This window comes from Bemisia tabaci, chromosome 10, assembly GCF_918797505.1.
Source record: "Bemisia tabaci chromosome 10, PGI_BMITA_v3".
NCBI classification, from domain to species: Eukaryota; Metazoa; Arthropoda; class Insecta; order Hemiptera; family Aleyrodidae; genus Bemisia; species Bemisia tabaci.
In genome coordinates, this window is record NC_092802.1 from 20,489,000 (window position 1) to 20,511,653 (window position 22,654).

The window sequence follows — 22,654 nt, forward strand, 5'->3', positions numbered from 1 at the left end:
GCCACAGTTCACGGTGGGACAGAAACTGTCAAATTTTGATTAAAGCTTATATTCAACAAATATCCCAGGAAAATTTTACTCTGCATCAGAGTATTTTGATTCTCTAAAATATTAACACAAATAGATATACGAACGAAGTATTCAATAATCACTGGTCTATCATTTTCAAGGGACTTCCGTATCTTCCCGCTTTCGCAATGACTTTATACAGAACCGACACTCACTAAATAACAGAACAATTTTGCGAAACGCCCTTCAAGTTTTCAGAATTAACACATTTTGTTAGCCAGATTCATTGCAGCAACTCTTATAACCTCCAAAAAGTGGTCGATACAGGTAACTAGGAAATCTCGGAAAATATGCGTGGAAAGTTAAAACAGATAGATTTAAAGAGAAGACGGTAGCTGTAGAAACGATTCGAACACGAATTTGGGCAAATTACGCGTAAATTCACATGGATTAATATAGATAAATAAAGCCAAGCGCACAGACTCCGAACAACAACGTGATGAACTCGTAACTGAGTGACAAAGGAAAAATGGCGGACCGCAGCTTAGCCAGGCGGGAACTCTCACCGCGCTGACAGTACCTGATGGTTGGGTCGCCTTTGTGATGGCCAGTTCAGCTTTGTCAATATGGTTAATTCGTCCATCTCAGCCACAGTGACATCCGCCGTAAGATTCTTGCTGGCTTGGCCTACATGTGAGGGTATGATAACATACATTGCTGGTTGCACCACTAAAAGATGCAACAGTCGGATTTAATTTAGGCGTATAGGTAAATTGCATTCGTGCTTGGTCACATCGGTCAACGTGGCTGGTGAATCCAACTATTTTTGTTGGTTCTCACGGCTTTTTACTTTTCAACCATACCGCATTAGCTGTTAGAGACAACCTATTTTTTTCCGTGTATGAGTGCATTTCAGACTTTGCCGATGCGCTCATCGTGATTTTTGAGGCATTATCTATAAGAAACAACTCTTATTTTTGCTCTAGCAAAAGTTTGCAACAGGCCCATTGTGTACGTTTGACCGACATTGAGTCGCCAAAGAAATCGATCAAAATAGCGTTTGTTATTGGTGATGATTTTAATGTGAGGATCCAAGATGTTATAATTCAAAGCAGAGGCAATTTAAAAAGGCATAGACTTAACGTTTAAAATTTTTAAAGTTTTAAAAGAGCCTTTTCCGCCAGAATGTGCACTTCCTTTCCCTTTTCTTGAAGAGTACATCTATAAGACATATGAGAGTTCACACCTAAGATATCCATATATTGCCGCCCTGGCCCGTGATGTAAATCTATACGACTGAACAGGTAGTTTTATAGTAAACTACAGTCGATATGAAACTGTCAATTTCAACCCAACTTTGACTGAATTCAATAAAAATTCAATTCGTTGTTCAATTAAAAGCTCGTCATTTATGAGTTGTATACTTCATTTTTTGTGTTATCAAAGTGGTTTTCCAGCACCTTGTTATTTTTTGGTATCATTCCCTGACAAATGAGGATGTACCAGATGGTTAAACAGATATGATTTGAAATAGTTTACACTATATTAGTAGACTGCCCAGTCAATTTTTTTACGTTTTACCAACATCGAGTCGCCACCAATATAGAAAGCAATCAAAATAGCGGTGGTTATTGGTGATGATTTCTGCGTGAGGATCCATTACTTTCGATTCAAAGCGGAGGCAATTTCAAAAGCCATAGACTCAGCGTTTAAAATTTGTAAAGTTTCAAAAAAGTCCTTTCCGCCAGAATGTGCACTTCCTTTCCCTTTTCTGAAGAGTACATCTATAAGACAAATGAAAGTTTACACCTTAGATATTCATCTATTGCCACCCTGCGGACCGATTGTTGAAATTGATAGACAGAGCTACGACAAAAAGGATATGGAGGGATCCTATCGATGGAAGCGGGTGGTTGCAATGGACAAAGGTAGTAGGTAATAGACTAACTAACGGCAACCCACGAGAAACCCGACAATTTGTCCATCATCTTCTCCCTTAGTCTATTGTAACCACACATTGTAACCAATAATATGAATCCATACGCCCTATGTCCTTTTTGTCTATCACTTTGTCTATCAATTTCAATAATCAGCCCGCTGGCCCGTGATATAAATCTATAAACCCCCAAGGAGAGTAACTCTAAGGAATATGCAAACATTACTGAAGAGATGCTGATTCTTTACTCAGCCGTGCGGAAAGTTTTATGAAAGTTTCAAAACGAAAAATGTACCCACTGGGAAAAAAACACATTGTATCTAGAGTCCAGACTCTTGAAAACATTGACAAGAAAAAGGATTCTTGATTCAATCAGATCTAAGCTTAAATCAAAGGGAAATCCACTCAAATTAAGAGGCTTGGTTCTTGATTTAAGCTTAAATCTAATCCAATCAAGAGTATTTTTTCTTGTCGATGTTTCTAAAAGTCTGGACTCTAGATCCAACGTGTTTTTTTTTCCAGTGCCCTAGAATGCCCTAAAATATACGGGGCTGGCTGCTAATAAATACGTTGAGAAGAAGTCATTTTCCTGTATTTTTTCAGCCCAGTTGGACTGCGAACGAGAAGCGAAGGCATCTTTGCTGTGCGTGCAGTGCAAAGACTCATTCCAGTGTGCGTGGGACCTCATGGTGCACGTTCAGGCCGCTCACATGCTCAACATTTACGAGCTCGGGGTCCCGCCCAAACATAACAACGGTCTCGAGGTGAGTCAATTTCTACCCTGAAAGCTTTTCATTTGCAGGGGAACACATGCAGAGGCCTCATGCTCCGTGTACTATCATTCAATTATACACGAGAAAACATGGATTGCTGATCTCACAAATATATGTGTCCGACATGCACTGGAAAAAAAAACACATTGGATCTAGAGTCCAGACTCTTAAAAACATTCACAAGAAAAAATACTCTTGATTCAATCGGATTTATGCGTAAATCGAGAACCAAGCCTCTTAAATTAAGCGGATTTCCTTTTGATTCAAGAAAAAATCCAATTGAATCAAGAGTATTTTTTCTTGTCATTGTTTTCAAGAGTTTGGACTCTAGATCCAAGCGACTTTTTTTAAGTGTTATCATTTCTTTTTTGTTGTGGTGCAGACGCGTTCCTAAAATACGATGGATACATTCATGCAATATTGGAACTCTCACATTCGTGACACGATCAGGAGTGCACCCTAACACGATGGAGTCGGAGTGGAGGCCGTTCAGGCACCGCCTCGCGCGAGGAGGCATGAAACCGGACATCTGGCCGATCATCTACGTGAATATCTTTGGCGTTTCGAACAACGGAAAATGAACAGAGACCCGTCCACAGCGCTTCTCAATGAGATAGTTGAGATCTATGACCTCGAAAGTGCCGCAGTGTAGGAGAGAAGGGATGATGCCTCTGTACATGAAGGCATGTCCATGCGACGTTTTTCCTAGGTACGGAAAATTAACTAGCGACCTCTTCATGGCTTCCCGCTGAACCCAAAGGGTGGCGATAGGGGGGGGGGGGGGGGAGCTCCGACGCGGATGGCGAAATTTATGAAACGTGATTTGACGGGTGACAATGACGAACGACGCTCAACAGGAGCTTTTTATTGAGCAGTCGCCACTTAACGCACCTCGGACGTCAACGTCAACTCGGTCACCCCTGACTTTCCTCCCCTCCCTCGAACCGTCCCGCTTTCACCCACCCTCCTTACCGTTTCCCGTTTTCCCGTCGAGTCGACGACAACCCCCAGTCTTATCGACGCAAGTTCAGGATCATCGGCACAGTTAAAAAGTTCCGTGTTTGATGTCACTCGGTGGTTCTTTAGTGCTAAGTTAACCCAAAGGACTCGGTTGCTTGACACAATTTTGTGTTAAATTGACCCAAACCGTAGGCTACTATGAGACATTGGATCATGAGGAAAGCGTCCTGCCGAACTTTTTTTTTGCCACCAAATTTTTAAATCCACTATAAAACTACAAAAAATCGAATGAGAGATAGCACAAAAAAAGAGAACAGTAAAATTATAAGAGGTAAGTTATAACTAGATAACTATAGACTGTCTATACACTTTTGGATGGCTGCCGGAAATTGCCATTTGGCATGTCATCAGCAGCTACCGAACTTATCAGTGGCGTGGCGTGCTTTGCGATATAGCGATTCATTGGCCATTTAAATCTATGGAAAAGGATCGATAAACAGGGTGTTCGTAGCGGACACCTTAATAATCGATTCTTTACCATAGGTTTAAATGGCATAACAATCGATAAATCGCAATTCACGCCACGCCACTGGAACTTATGTCCTCTTGTTTTCCTCTCCATTCTCAGGGGTTGCAATTTTATCGACGTCGACATGACTCAATATTATCGAATGAGAAATTACGATTTCGTCGCGTAAAGCAAAAACATTGCGATTTTATCGAATGATCTATCGAACATTATCGAACAAAAACTCGTGATAAATTAAGAAAAACTTCCGATTTTATGGAGATAAAATTGCGACATGATCAAGAATTCTCGGTCAAATGTTGATGTTCAAAGCGATTTTATCGCCAAAAATCGTAAAAAACACTAAGAAATTAATAGAACAATCCCGTTGAAAAGTGCTACGTGGACTATTGGTCGAAAGGGTAGAAACAAAGTTGACTTGATGTTATCCGCAATATCACACAGAGAAATGACAACAAAAAAGTTTCGTTAGTACGGGAAGTAAAATACAAAATGATCCTAGCCATCGGTGGACGATTTCAAGAGAAAAGACCGCCTCGTTTTCTTGACGAGTGGTGAATACCAAAGTCGCAATTGGACGAAAGCATTTCCCCAGTCGCTTCATTGTTTTCTGCGCTCGATTCAATGCGAACTGTATCAACATAAACACAAAATTTGTGTTGGTTCGTGTTTCACTTCCTATATTCACCAAAAGTAACACAAGAAGCTGTCAACAAAGATGCTTGATTGGGTTCCTCCTGGGAGGAGACGAAGGGAACGCCCGATGAAAGGGTGTTTTAGAAGAGATGAGGGAGTGTCAACTCCCTGATGGGTTGTGGAAGGACAGAGTTTAGTGGCGGTTAGGCGTCGCAGAATGCCATAGAGCGCTGTGAAAGCGACTCTTACCTATGCAGGGTGTCTACTAAAACAGGCTGGTCAAAAATCAGTATTTTCACAGTACTTCTTCAGTACACTCCCAAGAAATTCAGTAACCGCCTCAACAGAAAAATTCAGTACTTTTTCAGTACCTTCGTTTGACGAAATCCGAAAATTTTTAAATGTGAATTTCTCGCTCAAATTGCGACAAAAATGATGAAAAAAATGAAAAAATTCCGGACTTCCCTACGGAATTTCCGCACTTTTTCAGTTCTTCCGGACTGCCCTCAAAAAATCAGTACTACACTGGGAAAAAAAAACACATTGGATCTAGAGTCCAGACTCTTGAAAACATTCACAAGAAAAAATACTCTTGATTCAATCAGATTTAAGCTTAAATCAAAAGGAAATCCGCTCAAATTAAGAAGCTGGGTTCTTGATTCAAGCTTACATCTGATTGAATCAAGAGTATTTTTTCTTGTCGATGCTTTTAAGAGTCTGGACTCTAGATCCAATGTGTTTTTTTTCCAGTGTATTTCTGGACTTTCCGGAGATTCCGGTCTTGTACACACCCTGGTACGTAACACAATAACACAAATATTTTTATCACTGATGGGACAAAATGTTTCTTTTTATTCAGAACAACGGAAGCACTTGAGTCAGAAGAGCGAGATGGTCGTTGCAGCCGCATTACAATAACTCCAATTCCCAATCTCCTCGTTGCGGAGGCGGAGGTAGGAGAGATTCCGACGGCGCACAATGGATCGAGTGAATGAGAGGAGTCGGACATGAAATTTTTGGCCAAAACTTCAAACTTTGATGTTTAATTCGTAACATTTTAAGTTTTGAGGGGTGGTTCTGGAAGAGAATTTCACGAGGAAACCAATGGCGCCACTTTTAGAACCTCAAAGTTTTGTATGAACGGAGTTATGAGCTTTGAAAGCTTCCAAATTTTGTCCGACCTTCCCCATGGACTCGATCCACTGTGCGGCGGCGGGCGCAGAGAAATAGAAAATAAAGCGAGTGCACTTAAAAGTCGCGCAAGTAATCAGTTAAAAAAGAGCGACTTCCTCAGTTCCTCAGGATCTGGCCGTCCGAGGGCAGGAAACTAATCCCGGACCGCGCAACTTTATTTTCTTCGAAGGGGGGAGGGGTGACCCAGCCGTAAGCGCGAAAAATTCCGAATGAAGAAATGAACGCCTGCCTAGCGCCGGTTCGGGCCGGGAGGCAGATAAGTTTTAATCTTGCATCCGATGTTGTCGTCGTAGTTCCCCGAGTGATTTTTCAAAGTGAGAGCGGGGATGGTAGAGTGCATAGTTGAAAATTGCTTCGTTTTTGGTTTTTTATTTCCACGCGGACAAAAAAACTTCGTGCATGGGGCCCGAAGTTGAGGTCATATGGATCTCTGAAATTTTCGGATCACGCATCCGAAAACTTGAGGTCCAGCTGCCGAAGTTCGGGTCAAACATATGAAGTACTTCGATATATACCGAAGGGTTCGGGTCACACATCTGAAGTACTCCGGTACATACCGAAGTACTTCAGATGTCTGACCCGAAATTCGGCAGCTGGACCTCAAGTTTTTGGATGCGTGATCCGAGAACTTCAGAGATCCATATGATCTCAACTTCAGATCCCATGCACAAAGATTTTTTTCTCCGTGCAGGACCACTCGCCCACGGATTCATCACCCACGGGATAGTTCACCCACACAGAGAGAAATTTCAATACAAAAGTTTGGTCAGTACGGGAAGTAAAGCACGAAGTGATAGCTTTCGGTTGACGATTTCGAGATAAAATGTCAGATAGTTTCCTTGGAGAAATTAAATAAAAACCGAAGGGTGAATATCATCGTCGCAAACGGAGGAACGCATTTTTCAAAACGCGCCATTGTTTTCTTCGCTAAATTCACCGCAAACTGTACCACAATCGACACAAAATTTGTGTTGAGTTGTGCTTCATTTCCTGTAGGATTTCCTTGCGAAAGTTGTGCTTTTTCCTTACCTACATTCCAAACAAGAAAATCATTTATTGCGTTTGAAACTTTTTTATAGCATTTTTTTTCGTTATTCCTTGAAACCGGAATTGCATGAATATATTCCTGGATCGGAACGGTAGCATTTGGGTCTTCAAGACCGCAACCGGTTCCAAAAAATTCCTTTCGGTATGAAGCCTTGCTTAAAACGTACCGCATGGGCTGTGCAAGTCGGAGATGATCCGAGATGTCTGACAACCCTCTTTTCTCGAGATGTGCATATAATTTTCCCTCCCCCGCACTGCCTCGCCGAGGCCCATTAAATATGACAGTAGTTACACGCCGTATTTGCACTCAATTTCTTTCATCTCCACCCCCCGCCTTTAATTTTCTTCTTCCAACAGTTTTCTTCCTTGCTCCCACCTTCGAGTTACTTTGTTGTTCGGTTCACCCTCATCAATTGCGTACGCGATGCAGTGCTATGTCAGACTTAGTGTTGGGGATATTACACCGATATTTTCAGAATATCGATATTTTTTTAAATATGAGTCGAAAAATCGTATCGATATATTCCGCGAATATCGTATCAAAAATACAGAGGTTGGAAGCAAGCGACAGCAAGCGAACAGTGGCGTGGCGTGAATTGCGATATATCGATTTTTATGCATTTAAACTTATGAAAAAGGATCGATAGACAGGGTGTTCGCAGCGAACACCTTAATAATCGATTCTTTACCATAAGTTTAAATGGCATAACAATCGTTACATCGCATTTCACGCCACGCCACTGCAAGCGAAGAAATGTACATTTCTACGTCACAGCGATGACAATTCTTTAGCCCTGATAGGTTGGTTCTCATTTCTAAGTCATGTCTAAAACTTCAGGTGGCTACTTCACCTCACCCCTACCCCTAGCCGTCCCGTGTCCTATAACGGCAGCAATTGAACAAAAAAAAAACCTACGTTAAACTTACTGGGATACTGTGAAATGTAAATAATACTGTAATGTAATTTGTAATAAATACGTGTTGTATGTAACGAAAATGCTACCTAAAAAAAAAAAAACACGCGTATCAATATTTTGGCAGAATATTTCTCATAAGGAAAGGAAGAATCACAAATTTGCTCGTGAAATATCATTCATTAGCTTTCGACTTTTAGAATGGATGTCTGATGGAAAATTTGCAACGTTATGCATGGAGCTCCTTGGCTTTTCAGTGTGTCTGTCAAATGCTTCGAGCTTCCCGCTTGTAAACAGAAAGATCCATAAGCTAGTATCGATTGGTATGATTTGATCGATTGGTAGTAAATTGGTAGTATCGACGTTAGGAGGACACAATTTTAACGTACCTCAAAAGACTGCGCAATCCGTTTTTGTGTGACGTCTTTGAGTTTTTCCAGTAACTGGATGGATAAGGAGTAAGGGTAGGTGAATACGAAAAACAAAAGGGCGTGGCATCCGAAAGCCGCGGGTCACGGAAACAAGTGCCCACCCTCTATCAACCATCTCAACGCAGCGTTGCCGAAATATCATAAATTGTTGATTCATCTGGTCGCTTTGAAATGAGTGCCCTTACAAAGAGAATACAGACACAGTGTGCTGAGTCCCAAGGAGATGCTTGGGACCGAACAGAAATCTCGGCGACTCTGGGTGACGTGGGTAGTGAGGGGAGGGGAATGTTCTTCCAGAACTTTGGCAGATATCGCCTAAGGGATGATTGTTAAAATTGATAGACAAAGTGATAGACAAAGAGGACATATTGAGTATAGAGCGATGCTATTGGTCAATTTAGGTGGTTCTCATAGACTAAGGGAGAAAATGATGGAGAACTTTGGTAGATATCGCCTAAGGGCTGATTGATAAAATTGATAGACAGAGTGATAAACAAAGAGGACATAATGAGTATAGAGCGATGCTATTGGTCAATTTGGGTGGTTCTTATAGTCTAGGGGAGAAAATTATGGACCAACTAAAGAGTACCTCCTAGGTCCATTGCAACCACACGCTTCCACCGATAGGATCCCTCTATATTTTTCTTGTCTAAGCTTCATCATTCCCTGGAAAAAAAGATCCCTTGGATCTAGAGTCCAGATTCTTAATAATATTGACAAGAAAAATATTCTTGATTCAATCAGATTTTTCCTTGAATGGAAGAGCCGAGCCTTTTGATTTAGGCGGATTTCCATTTGATTCAAGCAAAAAGTATAATTGTTTCAAGAGTATTTTTTCTTGTCCATGTTTTTAAGATTTAGACTCTAGATCCAAGCGACTTTTTTCCCCAGTGTTCAATTACAATAAGAATCAGTTTATCGTCACCCGATCAGCTGAAAGCACCAGATGTCCACTGATGGCCATTGAATTTTGATGTAACACCGCAATCACACGCTGAATGTGGGAGCTGAATGTGGCTTGAATGTGGAAGTCATCGGCATGTGGATTCTCAGCAACCATCGGACCAATTTTGAATTTGTCTGAACTTTTCGAGTAGATTTGATACACATCTGGATTAAAATAATTCGAATTTGCTAAATTTCAGCCGTTGGGCGATGACTGTTGACTTCCACATTCAGCTGCTAAATTCAGCGTCTGATTGCGGCATAAGAAAGCTTATTACCTGACTTTTCGTTCCGATGAGCCATTTCGGTGACGATGAGACTGATTATTTTTTTTCTGTCTCTGTTGCAGGCTATGAATAACGGCAAAATTCCCAGCTCAGATCTCACCAATGGCGAGGCTTCGGCGGAGGAGATGACGTCATCGCAAAATTGCGACGCCAAATTCATCTCGACGCAGATCACCTCGCAACGCTCTCCAAGCTCGGTACGATAGCAGACATTACTTGTGCTGTGTCATTTGTTGCGTTAAGTACACAACATGGAATAATGTTGTGTCCTTTGTAATGGGTCTGTTGCACGCAAGGGTTACAGCCTAAAGAGGAGGAGTAGCTTCAGGAAAAGCCGCTCCGAAGCCATTCATGATGGGCATAGTAAAAAAATCTAAGATACACTCTTCAGCGCGCAATTTGGGTTGATTTTTTGAATGATTTTTGAAACTTTCCACGCACGCGGACAGTTTTTTTCTCAGTTGCTGGTAACCAAGGTTGTCTAGCGCGAGATGCAATGAAATCAAATCTAAATAAACATTCAACCTCCATTTGAACAACTTCTAAACGGAACTGTAGACGAGTGGGAAAGATGGATTGTGCTCTACAAAGCTGCACAGGAAATAATGTATAAGTGGGCGTGATTCCCTATGGAATCGGAAAGCGGGATTTTACATTCTACCAGACGTAACTTTGGCGCAATGCGTGAAGTATTCCTACAGTCTTGTAGGCGATATACTTTTCACGCCGACCGCTGCTGAACGCACTGTCTTTGACGCAATGTGTGAAGTACTCATACAATCTTGTAGGCGCTGTGCGTTCCACGCCGACCGCTGTTAACCGCACTGCGTTTGACGCAATGCGTGAAGTATGTATGCAGTCTGGTAGGCACTAATATGTGTTACATGCCGACCGCCGCTACGAGGGCTTTTCCTTTTCATCTCAAGTCCTCGTCGTTGCGCTTTGCTCCATGCCGTTCCAGGCAAAATTGCGTGTTTGATTTATTTCTGAACTCGACTAATTAAAGGTGCTGTCTCTTGTATCACTGAAATACGACAAAATTGGAAATAACTATACTCTTAGGAAATGAGAGAATTTCGTCGCCCTTTCCTGTTTGCTATTTTTTACTGAATCCGGTTTTTTTATACCTACATTTAAAAAATAGTAAAATATGCCACCATGGGCCGCGGCACATGTGGCCACCCCTAAATCCGGCCCTGTCCATTTGTCAAATCTCTCGCGATGGCTTTCTCCACATTTTTTGGCTCTGTATAAACTAAACTTGTGAATTGATGGACATCATACATAATGAAAATGTGTAACGGTGCGCGTACCTGTTCAAGCAAACTTGATACCCGGTCACTAAAAAGAGCCTCACTGAAAAAAAAAAAAAAAAAAAAACACACATTGGATCTAGAGTCCAGACTCTTGAAAACATCGACAAGAAAAAATACTCTTGATTCAATCAGATTTAAGCTTAAATTAAGAACCAAGCCTCTTAATTTGAGCGGATTTCCTTTTGATTTAAGCTTAAATCTGATTGAATCAAGAGTCCGTTTTTTTGTCAATGTTTTCAAGAGTCTGGACTCTAGATCCAATGTGTTTTTTTTCCAGAGCTGCTTGCGAATTTGAAAACAGCGTGTTATGAACTACATAGATTGAACGCTCAAGAGTGCATTTTAGACTTCTTTGCTGTGCTCATCGTGATTTTTTCTGTGCGATTCTTCCACATATGAAAGTCTACTCACTTTGTGGCCCTCCTGACACAAGGACGTAAGTACACTTGACGACGAACTAAATCGTCCATAAAAAACAATTCTTTCTCGGGCTCGGCTCCAAATGTAGTTACACCCTCTTATCAGCGAAGCGTCGATATCTTGCATGCTGCGGGTCCACTATGTTGTGTCCATTGTACGTATTTAGAAGTATTTTTATTTAAGTAATTATTTGTTGTATTTATTATATACGTATTTGAAGGTAACCCGGTAATCGGAAAGCTGAATGAAAAACAGGTGATTCTTATCACTGATGAAGCGCACTCTTATGTGGGTAAATGTTGTAACTTTAGAGAGTTGCGACATACGTTTTCCCTTTACAAGCACGCTCATTTAGTATTTATTTAGAGGTAAAGTTATTGAATTAATTTATTTTTTATATTTATTAGATACATATTCAGGGGTACCGCAGTAATAATTGGAGAGCTGGTCGAAAAACAGGTGATTCTTATTATCGATGAAACTCACTCTTATCTGAGTAAATGTAGTAATTTCAGAGATCTGCGACAAACGTTTTTCCCTTCACGAGCACCCTCATCTGGTAAAAAACCATGCTTTTGGTTGTCGACGACTATATTTTAGCTATCGTTGGTCCATGTTTCTCCGATCACAGCAGGAATAATGCTGAAATGCTACAGCGCGAATGACACTAAGGAAAGTTCAAGAAGTGACGTTACGCCCTTTTGTCAGCGAAGCATCAATATCTTGCATGCAACAGGTCCATTATGTTGTGTCCATTGTATTTATTTAAAAGTATTTATATTTAAGTAATGTATTTGTTGTATTTATTATGTACGTATTAAATAAGGGTACCGTGCGGTAATCGGAAAGCTGAATGAAAAACAGGTGATTCTTCTTATTGATGAAACGCATTTTTATCTGTGTTGAAGTAACTTTAAAGAGCTGCGACAAATGTTTTCCCTTCACAAGCACGCTCATCTAGTAAAAACCATACCCTTGGTAGCGCCCGACGGCTATATTTTAGCTGTCCTTGGTCCATATTTCTCCGATCACAGCATCAATAATGCTGAAATGCTACGATGTGAATGACACAAATGAAAGTTAAAGAGTCCGGCTCGGAGACGGAGGTATAATATTCGTCGATAGGGGTTTCTCGGATGTTTTGCAATCACCTTTATAGGCAGAAATCCAAAATCTTGCGTGAACAGGAAGCTGTACTACATATCGAATCGGAACCCGTGCTAGTACGATACCCGATTCCTGTAAACAGAAGGACTTCAGAGCCGCCACCCGAAAGTACAATCCCCAAACAGAAGATGGCAAATTAGGAGTTAGGAGTTTGCTGGTAAATACCGCATCTCCTCTTCCAAATCCAGAGCAATTTACAACTTCAGAAGCCAACGAAAATCGTATTGTTACGACTATGAGATGGATCGTTGAATCCCGCAAAGGTCACTTCCGATCCTTGTTCAAATCTTTCGCTGATATGATCATAATGCGACACGTCGCTCATTTTAGTCAGTTTTACAACATAGCAGGTGTCATGATAAATCGTTACCATCGTCCAATTCACATCCAGGAAGCTGATTCTGCACTGAGAACAATTCAGCGTTCACTGAAACTCACACCTTCGGCGAGGAGGAAGATCAAATAAATTATACATTTTCTGTTGAAGAAAGTCTCGTAATACATCAATTTGAAATTCGGGAAAGTATTAAAAAGTTGCTTGGAAATTCAGTTCATATATTGGGAAACATGCGGATTCGAGGTTATCGAGTCATGACTATGCCCAGTGACGGGCGGTTACTTAATCACGCATAAAACGCCTGCAAAAATACGGGATACAACTCGCCGTGCGAGCGTTCGCGGAACGAAGCTTGAGGCTTCCTGTTCCCGTCGTCTGTCTGGACGCAGACCGCTTCCGTGTTCCCGAAATGGCACTTCACAAGTTTTTCAAATTTGATGAGAGTTATGAAGTCATCGAGTCGATTTGAGAACGTGAAACCAAAGGAAAGCCGTAGATGCCGACAAACTCAAAAGAAAATTTGAAAACTTTAAAGTTTCTCTCATATGCTGTTATGGGTTGCTTCTTCATTGGTGCCACCGGCAAAAGGTACCTACAATGGTGTTGCAAGAATGCAAGAAGTGAATTCGCGGGACGAAGCTTCGCTTTTGGCCAGTTGGGATATACGAAGGAAAACTATGAAAGAGCATATCAAGTTTTCAGAGTGCGAAGAGGAGTATGCGCACGTCAGATGCATGCGGTTCCAAAAAAAAATTTAAAAAAAAATAACGGGTGTGATATCAAACGCATCGGCACGCTCACTGGAAAAAAACACATTGGATCTGGAGTCCAGACTCTTGAAAACATTGACAAGAAGAAATACTCTTGATTTAATCGAATTTTTGCTTGAATCAAAACAAAATCCGCTTAAATTAAGAGGCTTGGTTCTTGATTTAAGCTAGATTCTGATTGAATCAAGAGTACTTTTTCTTGCCGATGTTTTTAAGAGTCTGGACTCTAGATCTAATGTGTTTTTTTTTCCAGTGCTTCATAGAGGGGAAGCCCAGAAATACCTCCATTGCAAGCATCCTGAAAACAAAGTCTTGATAGCAAATTACAGGATATTTTTTACAGTGAAAGGAAGAGCTTAAGCATAGGTCCTTAGTATCAAAACTGCTAATTTTTGTGTGTACTTTATCACATTATACGCTGAGGTGCTCCTCGAAGAAAATTTGACGAGAAAATCGACGAGGTTTCAAAGTTTTCCCATCGATTCGCTCCACTGTGCGCCAGCGGGTGATGAATGTCGTCCGCTCGCGGCCCCGAACTCCCTCTCGGAAAACAACGTAAGTGCCTCGAGGATTACATAGCACTTACGCGCTTTTTCGAACGATCCGTTCGATTAAATTACAAACACCACTTGGACAGTGACGAAGAGAGTATCCGGCGGCGGGTGAGTTATTTTTCCCGTTGGCTGCGCTCTCGAGGAACAAGTTCGTAGTTCGCGATTGAAGAATCGCGCAAACTTTTCGCGGTTCATTTTTGACGTCGAGATTGTCTGCGTTTTTCCTGCGTGTTCGTCTCCGGGAAAAGAGGACTAGCATACTGCCGTGCTAAGGAAGAACACCGTATGAGCCTTCAAGGCGTTGCCAAATTTCCTCCAACAAAAGCCGCATTTATTGGGAAAATTGTGAATATAGTTTTCCCAACTTTTCAGACAATTTTGTCCGCAATTTAATCTGACATGTTTGAAAATTTTAAGGAAAAATATGCATGAATGTTATCAAAAATACATGTTTTATCGTAGGAAATTTGGCAACTCTCGAATGTTCATGCGGCGTTTTTCCTTAGCACGGCAGCATAGGAAAATGGAAGAAAGTTCAGAGGGTGCGGCGAACCCCGCTCCACAGCAACAAGTGTCATCTAAAAGAGGGGAGGATGGCACTGCAACCCCTCCCCCTCCTCCCCCTTAACCGCAAAGATGAAAGAGATTCTGCTGTAAAACAAAAATATTGAAGCCTCTTACTTTGTAAATGTGGCAAAGTTACAGGAATGCATGGTGAGATTCCACAAATGCATCCTATGCAGTTGGATAAGATGCTAAAAACTCACCAAGTTCAGAGAGTCAATTATAAATCTTAAGTGGAGAAAACCTAACCAAGGTCACCCTCCAATCATGGAAAGATGCGGACAACTTCATGATTAGCCATTCCTTGGACAGGGGCAATGGAGATGTTGCATGTGTGAGGAAATAGTTCAGTATATGGAACGTTCCCGAACATAACCTATATCCCCACCCACCTGACGCACATTCGGGACAAGGGAGAGGGTCCCGGGTGGGTGCACACTAATTTTACGACGAAATAATGAAGAAAATTAGCGGTCCACAAGATGAACCTCTTAGGCAGTTCAGTAAATGGACCGTTAATGCAAAGACGGAGATGGCGAAGAAAACAATGAGCGGTCCACGTACTGAACCGCCATAGGAGTACATATCTGCCGTGATAGCGAGGAGAGCCATAAGTGCAAAATTTTCGAAATCGAGTTTTCTTCAAAATTCGTCTAAACTCTTTTAGATGAAATTACTGAGACAGCTAAAACAGCAAAATTCATCCTAATTTAATGAAAACGAGACGTATGTAAAAGCCGTAAGTGCACAAAAAATGACACAGTCTTTTTTTCAAGACAGCCGTAGATGCATGAGAGCCAATGAGAACAGTGCTTTCCAGTAAAGTGCCGCCCTCTTCTGCCAATTTCTAACCTGAAAATGTGTTTGTTGTGCGTCCAAAACGCAACCACGAAAGCATGCAGAAGATAGATCACTTACGGCTGTCTTGCCTAACAATAACCTAGCATGAAAATGAAAAATACCCTTTATATGTAATGGAAATAAAATCAGTCGATTTTTAATCATCCATACGATTTCTGGGAGTCTTCCGGACGATTAGTGGCAATTTGACAAAGAACGGAGGCTTCTTCCAATAAAATGTTCTTGGCAGAAGCTTCTGTAAATTTACAGGTTTAGGATTATTATCCTCGTGCGATGCCTTCTTAGGTGAAACCTTTGTTGGAGAATTAGTAAGAGAGGTAGGATGAATGCCCCTCTTGCGTTTATTCTTCACAGTTTGAAACTGGAATTGCTAAGATCTTGGCCTTCTTGAGTGCTACACTGTGCTTCAATTTCCATTGCTCCAGTATCAGAGTCCTCCTGGTCGTCCGATGAGGATGAGTCAGTCAGGTTCTCTGGATCTTCAAGGTCACAAGGGCTAAAAGGTAAATTTTTGCATTTAGTGCATTTAGAGGGGAATTTTTTGTGGACGCACTTGTAGTCTATGGCCGCCAAAGTACTACAATCTTTGCAGAGGTAAGTGTTTCTATTGTGTTCGCAAATTAAGAATTTAACATTGTCTTTTTTCTTTAATGTTTTTGGGAGAGGTCCAGCGGCACGAACGTTTTTATCTTGCACTGCCCCTTTTGGTTTCAGAGGAGGAAATCCAAAATCACGTTCGGGGGAAAGATAGGAATATTTGCACAAGTTTTGCACAATTTAAATTGAGTTCGACGAATACACCAAAACTTTTTGCGGAAAATATTATGTCTATTAATTTCGCAAAGATTGCATAGGTGGACAAGTTGTTCATGAATGCACTTCACAAGTCCGGGCGAATCCGGATTCATTTTCGGTGCGCGAAAAACACTACATAAGTGGCGAAACTTGACAGCGGGAGAGTCACGGAGCGCGCGAAGACGAACGTGTTCACTCGGCTCTTTGTTGAAGCGAAGGTAAATATCAGATTTCACTTTCCACCGTTCGACGCTTCGTTCTTTTGCAGGATTGTTTGTGTCATTTGCACGTCCATGTCCGAGGAAGGTTTTAGTTTAGTGACGTTCTTGTCTTCCTTTCTTCATCCTTACGTGTACATCCCAGCTGCCGCACTCGTTGGGTACTCCGCAATCAAGTTCAAGACACCAAGGTACAATATGCTAGGTTAACTCCCATGTACTAACCCTGCTTGCTTATCTGACAATAAAGGTCGCTTTAAAAAAAAAAAAGCGGAAGATGGACTTGGAACGTGAGAAGAGGAAAGTCGCGAGTGATTGTGGGGAAGAGGTGCCAATCGCGTCAACAAGTGGTTGTGGCGAAAGGAAATCGGTAACGGAGTGCGAACCACCAACTAGCGTCCCCGTTGAAATAAGTTTTTTAGACACTGTGGAAACGAGAAGCAGGAAACCAACGATAAGCCTGTACCAGCTCGCGAACGAGATCAGGTCAGACGGTGGACTTCGGGAGTTTCTGTTAATCTGGGGGACTAATTCCAGCCACGAAATCGTGTCAATTGTGCGGGAGTGTAATGACTTTAGATTTTTCGCGAACATTTATTGGCGAGTTTCGGTGCCGAAAAAAGCACGAAATGAAAGGAGACACCCGCAATTCGCGCATAAAGAAAACTTGGTTCGAGGGTTGTAAGATCGACTTTCGGAAAGTGCTCATAATAGTGTATTGTTTCGCGCGTGAAATGTGGAAGCAGGTCTGAGCGCAGATGATACCGGCATATATCATCTAGAGCGAAGATGATCCGCATAAACCACTTTCACTAAAACTATCATTTAAAAATGACCATCCAAATGTATTCCTTAAAATTCTTAAAAAATTCTGCCTAGAAATAGCGTTCTACTACATAAATGAGTTTCTAGGTGATAGCTAAATACGGAGATGTCTGAGTGAAGATTGTCTCTGAGGAATTTCTGTATAAAACTGTAAAATACTCGACAAAATGAGTTTCTAGGTGATAGCGAAATACAGAGATGTCTGAGTGAAGATTGTCTCTGAGGAATTTATGTATATAGCTGTTAAACACTCGACAATTGAAAACTAACCTATTATTGTTGTAAATTTTATTGTACATGTGTTTAAATTAAGTGTATTGAGGACAACACCTGACACGTACCATAAGCAGTCTCAACAGCTTTGTATGTACTTAATTGAATAAATAAATAAATAAATAAATAAATACATCCTAGGTCGAGCAACGGTGTCGGACTGGTACACTTATTGTAGGGAAGTGTGCACTTTAGCCCTCGACCGCGATTACGAGAATGACGGCCCTATCGGAGGAGACGGACATGTAGTTGAAGCGGACGAAATGAAACTCGGAAGAAGGAAACATCATCGCGGTCGAGTGGTATAGAAGGAAGTTGGGTGTGGGGTGTGATTGATCGGGACACCAAAGACTTTCGTTTGGAAAGGGTATCCCGGGATAAGCATGTCAAAATGCCCTTGTGAATGGATTTTTATTTTAACCATTTTAAGTCATCAAGGGTGTCCTAAAACTTAGATTTTGGGGGATTTTAGCCCCCCAACCCCTCCGCCCCCCCTCAGACCCCCAAAAACCGCTTTTTGGGCTATTTTTGACTATGCTAACGTCATTTCCTCATAACTTTCGTAATTTTCGATAGAATTGAACCAAAATTTGTCAGAATCTACATCAATTAGCTTAGTTTTTGTAGAAAAAAATTCATTATCATCGGATAATATTTTAGCCTCCAAAAAAATTCGTAAAATTTTTGAAAAAATCATTTTTTTCCTTTTTTCGCGCTAGGTGGCGTATGGAAACATGCACACAAACAAAAATTGTCTCTCTTCTTAATTTATACATCCAATAAGATACAGTAAAAAATTTCGTGTTGATCGGAGTGGTGCGCCATACTTAAAAACGCAATTTTCTAACCTCAAAACGGCCTAAATGCCACCATTAGCCTCCTTTGATGACTAGGCGTGGAGAAATGTAGAGAGAAATATCCGGTTTTATCGTCTCACCTCTTAAGTGATCCACTTAAGTACCTTGAGTCAAAATTTCGAGTCGATCAGAGTGGTGCGCAACACCCAAGCACGCAATTTTCTAACCTCAAAACGCCGAAATTGCCCATTTCGGCACCCATTATCACTCCGTGTGAAAAAGTAAGAAGAGGTACATCCGATATTATTGTCCTACCTCATAAATTGGGCACTTAAGTGCATTTAGTCAAAATTTCGTGTCGATCAGAGTGGTGCGCAACACCAAAGCACGCAATTTTCTATCCTCAAAACGGCCAAAATGCCTATTTTCAGCACCCATTATCACTCCGTGTAAAAAAAATAGAGGTGGGTGCATTCGATTTTATAGTCCTACCTCATGAATTAGACACTTGAGTACCTCGAGTCAAAATTTCGTGTTGATCAGAGTGATGCGCAACACCCGAACACGCCGCTTTCTGACCTGAAACCTCCCAAAATTCCCATTTTGGCATTCATTATCACTGTATGTCAGCCAAGATCCCGCTTGAAAATTGCATGATGCACATTTCAAAGTTTATTTTGGCACCCTGCCGCGTAGCAGACCCGGTCACTCAGGGAAACCTCTAAACTCCTAGGATATATATGACGGTAGGGAGGCTCGCTCATCCCCCACGAAGAAGCGTTCCCTCGTCCAAACTTCCATAATACGTAGCGGTGCAATGAGTGCTGGGGATTCATGAAGGGAATCCCTCTGGGCGAGCTAAAGGGTATACTGATGCCAATGCTAGACCACGGTAAATACGACTATATTACGGTAAATACGACTTTATTACGGTAAATACGTCTACTGTAATCCGTTAAGTTCGGCTATTTAAGCGTTAAATTCGACTAATTGGCCTAAGTATTACGTGACAGATTGACTTGAATTTGCCAGCACTCATTGCACCGCTACGTATTATGGAAGTTTGGACGAGGGAACGCTTCTTCGTGGGGGATGAGCGAGCCTCCCTACCGTCATATATATCCTAGGAGTTTAGAGGTTTCCCTGAGTGACCGGGTCTGCTACGCGGCAGGGTGCCAAAATAAACTTTGAAATGTGCATCATGCAATTTTCAAGCGGGATCTTGGCTGACATACAGTGATAATGAATGCCAAAATGGGAATTTTGGGAGGTTTCAGGTCAGAAAGCGGCGTGTTCGGGTGTTGCGCATCACTCTGATCAACACGAAATTTTGACTCGAGGTACTCAAGTGTCTAATTCATGAGGTAGGACTATAAAATCGAATGCACCCACCTCTATTTTTTTTACACGGAGTGATAATGGGTGCTGAAATAGGCATTTTGGCCGTTTTGAGGATAGAAAATTGCGTGCTTTGGTGTTGCGCACCACTCTGATCGACACGAAATTTTGACTAAATGCACTTAAGTGCCCAATTTATGAGGTAGGACAATAATATCGGATGTACCTCTTCTTACTTTTTCACACGGAGTGATAATGGGTGCCGAAATGGGCAATTTCGGCGTTTTGAGGTTAGAAAATTGCGTGCTTGGGTGTTGCGCACCACTCTGATCGACTCGAAATTTTGACTCAAGGTACTTAAGTGGATCACTTAAGAGGTGAGACGATAAAACCGGATATTTCTCTCTACATTTCTCCACGCCTAGTCATCAAAGGAGGCTAATGGTGGCATTTAGGCCGTTTTGAGGTTAGAAAATTGCGTTTTTAAGTATGGCGCACCACTCCGATCAACACGAAATTTTTACTGTATCTTATTGGATGTATAAATTAAGAAGAGAGACAATTTTTGTTTGTGTGCATGTTTCCATACGCCACCTAGCCGCGAAAAAAGGAAAAAAATGATTTTTTCAAAAATTTTACGAATTTTTTTGGAGGCTAAAATATTATCCGATGATAATGAATTTTTTTTCTACAAAAACTAAGCTAATTGATGTAGATTCTGACAAATTTTGGTTCAATTCTATCGAAAATTACGAAAGTTATGAGGAAATGACGTTAGCATAGTCAAAAATAGCCCAAAAAAGCGGTTTTTGGGGGTCTGAGGGGGGGCGGAGGGGGTTGGGGGGCTAAAATCCCCCAAAACCTAAGTTTTAGGACACCCTTGATGACTTAAAATGGTTAAAATAAAAATCCATTCACAAGGGCATTTTGACATGCTTATCCCGGGATACCCTTTGCCCTGGGAATAAGAGAGACGAGTTGACCCAGGATGGAAGGACGGATCAAGCTATCAGGGAAAGGAATACCTTAGCAAGGAAGGCTATAGCGATGTTAAATGGAATCCTCTGGGATCAGCGGATTTCCAAAGATAACAAGAGGAGGATATACAACGCTGTAGTTGAAAGTATATTAACATATGGATGTGAAGTTTGGCAGCTGAAGAAACGGACGCAGGATATGCTAAGAGCAACGGAGATGGATTTCTGGAGAGGGTCGGCAGGAATTTATAGGAGAGATCGGATCCGTAATGATAGAGTACGTCAGATAATGGAAGTCGAAAATGACATCGTGTTCGACATCATGACCAAACAACTTGTCTGGTACGGTCATGTCAATAGGATGACGGAAGAGAGGCTGCCAAAAAAGATGCTTGATTGGGTTCCTCCTGGGAGGAAACGTAGGGGACGCCCAGTGAGAGGTTGGCGAAAGGGGGTGTTAAACGAGATGAAGGAGTATCAACTCCCTGATGACCTGTGGGAAGACCGAGCTTCGTGGCGATTAGGCGTCGTAAAGCGCCAAAGAGCGCTGTAACGACTCATATGTATAAGAGAGACGAGAAAACCTTCCGGAAATTTTTTAATAAACACGTGTTAAAGGGAACTACAGTGAATACAGACGGCTGGGCGGCAGACGCGTTCCTTCAGCATGACGGCTACATTCACGAGGTAGTGGAACAAAAACATTATTTCGTGACACCCTCAGGAATCCACACGAACACTATAGAGTCCCAAAAGGAGGCCGTTCAGGCGCCGCCTCGCACGCGGAGGAGTAAAGCCTGAAAATCTCGCGGATCACTTGTGCGAATACCTTTGGCGATTCGAGCAGCGGAAAATGAAAAAGGACCCATTTACGGCGCTCCTCAATGAAGTAGTGAAGGTGTACAACCCCGATAACCCGGCAGTGTAGGAGGGGAAACGTGAAGCCTCGGTAAAATGAGTAAATATGAGTTTAACAAGACATCAAAGTCATAATATTACCAAGATCAAGAATGATTTTAAGGTTGAAGAAATCAATGTTCAGATCACTAAAATGACTGGTCTCTTGCAATTAATCTTCGAGAGGAACAATTGATGATATAAAAGATCTTTCGCCCTGTCACACACGTACTGGCATAATTCTTCCCCAATATCCACAAATATCATTTTCATACTATTAAAATCTGTTCCATCACAACAACACAGGTCAACAGACAACCCTAAAGATTACGCAAAATAATGCTCAGAAGCAGAGTTAATCAATAAAAAATGTTGGTTACAAGTGGCCAATCTGATGTAATTGGTGCATTGCAATTGATCCACTTAAAAAACTGAAGGAGAAGCTATTAAAAGAATTCGCTTGGAAGTTACGCTGTCTCTTGTATGAGTAGATATAAGCCCCTGAACTTTTTTGACATGAAGGTAAGCTGTCAATTTTGAATTTCCCGCTCTAGAACAGCTGCTCCGCGTCCGCGCGTGATATCGGGTGGTGTCAGCGGACGAGCAACCTGCCTGGCGTCAGCAGGAGAGGCCCGTCTGCACCTCTATTGGCACGGTCCATATTCTGAACTGCCTTGACAGTTCAGTAAATGAGCCGCTGATTTTTCGGAACTCTTCGATTGTTGGAGGTTCCTTTTTGAGATTTCTGGGTTTTTTTAAAGTGTGTCCCTACCCGGAACCCCACTCCCTCTCACTTTTCCCGAATGTGCGTCAGGAGAAGGGGGGTTAAGGTTATTTTCGGGAATGGTCCATAGATACTGAACTATAGCCGCGACTTGACTGTT

General features: G+C 41.7%; 1 protein-coding gene across 3 annotated transcripts in view; it reads left to right on the forward strand.

Annotated features, from left to right (window-relative positions):
• The window catches only part of LOC109036906 (uncharacterized), a 359,096-nt gene that overhangs the window by 328,864 nt on the left and 7,578 nt on the right, over positions 1 to 22,654 (forward strand). For all 3 annotated transcript variants that reach the window (XM_019051326.2, XM_072305545.1, XM_019051327.2), the window contains 2 exons: positions 2,549 to 2,709; positions 9,724 to 9,858. In XM_019051326.2, the coding sequence (XP_018906871.2) occupies positions 2,549 to 2,709; positions 9,724 to 9,858 (296 nt within the window). The remainder of the gene's footprint in view (positions 1 to 2,548; positions 2,710 to 9,723; positions 9,859 to 22,654) is intronic.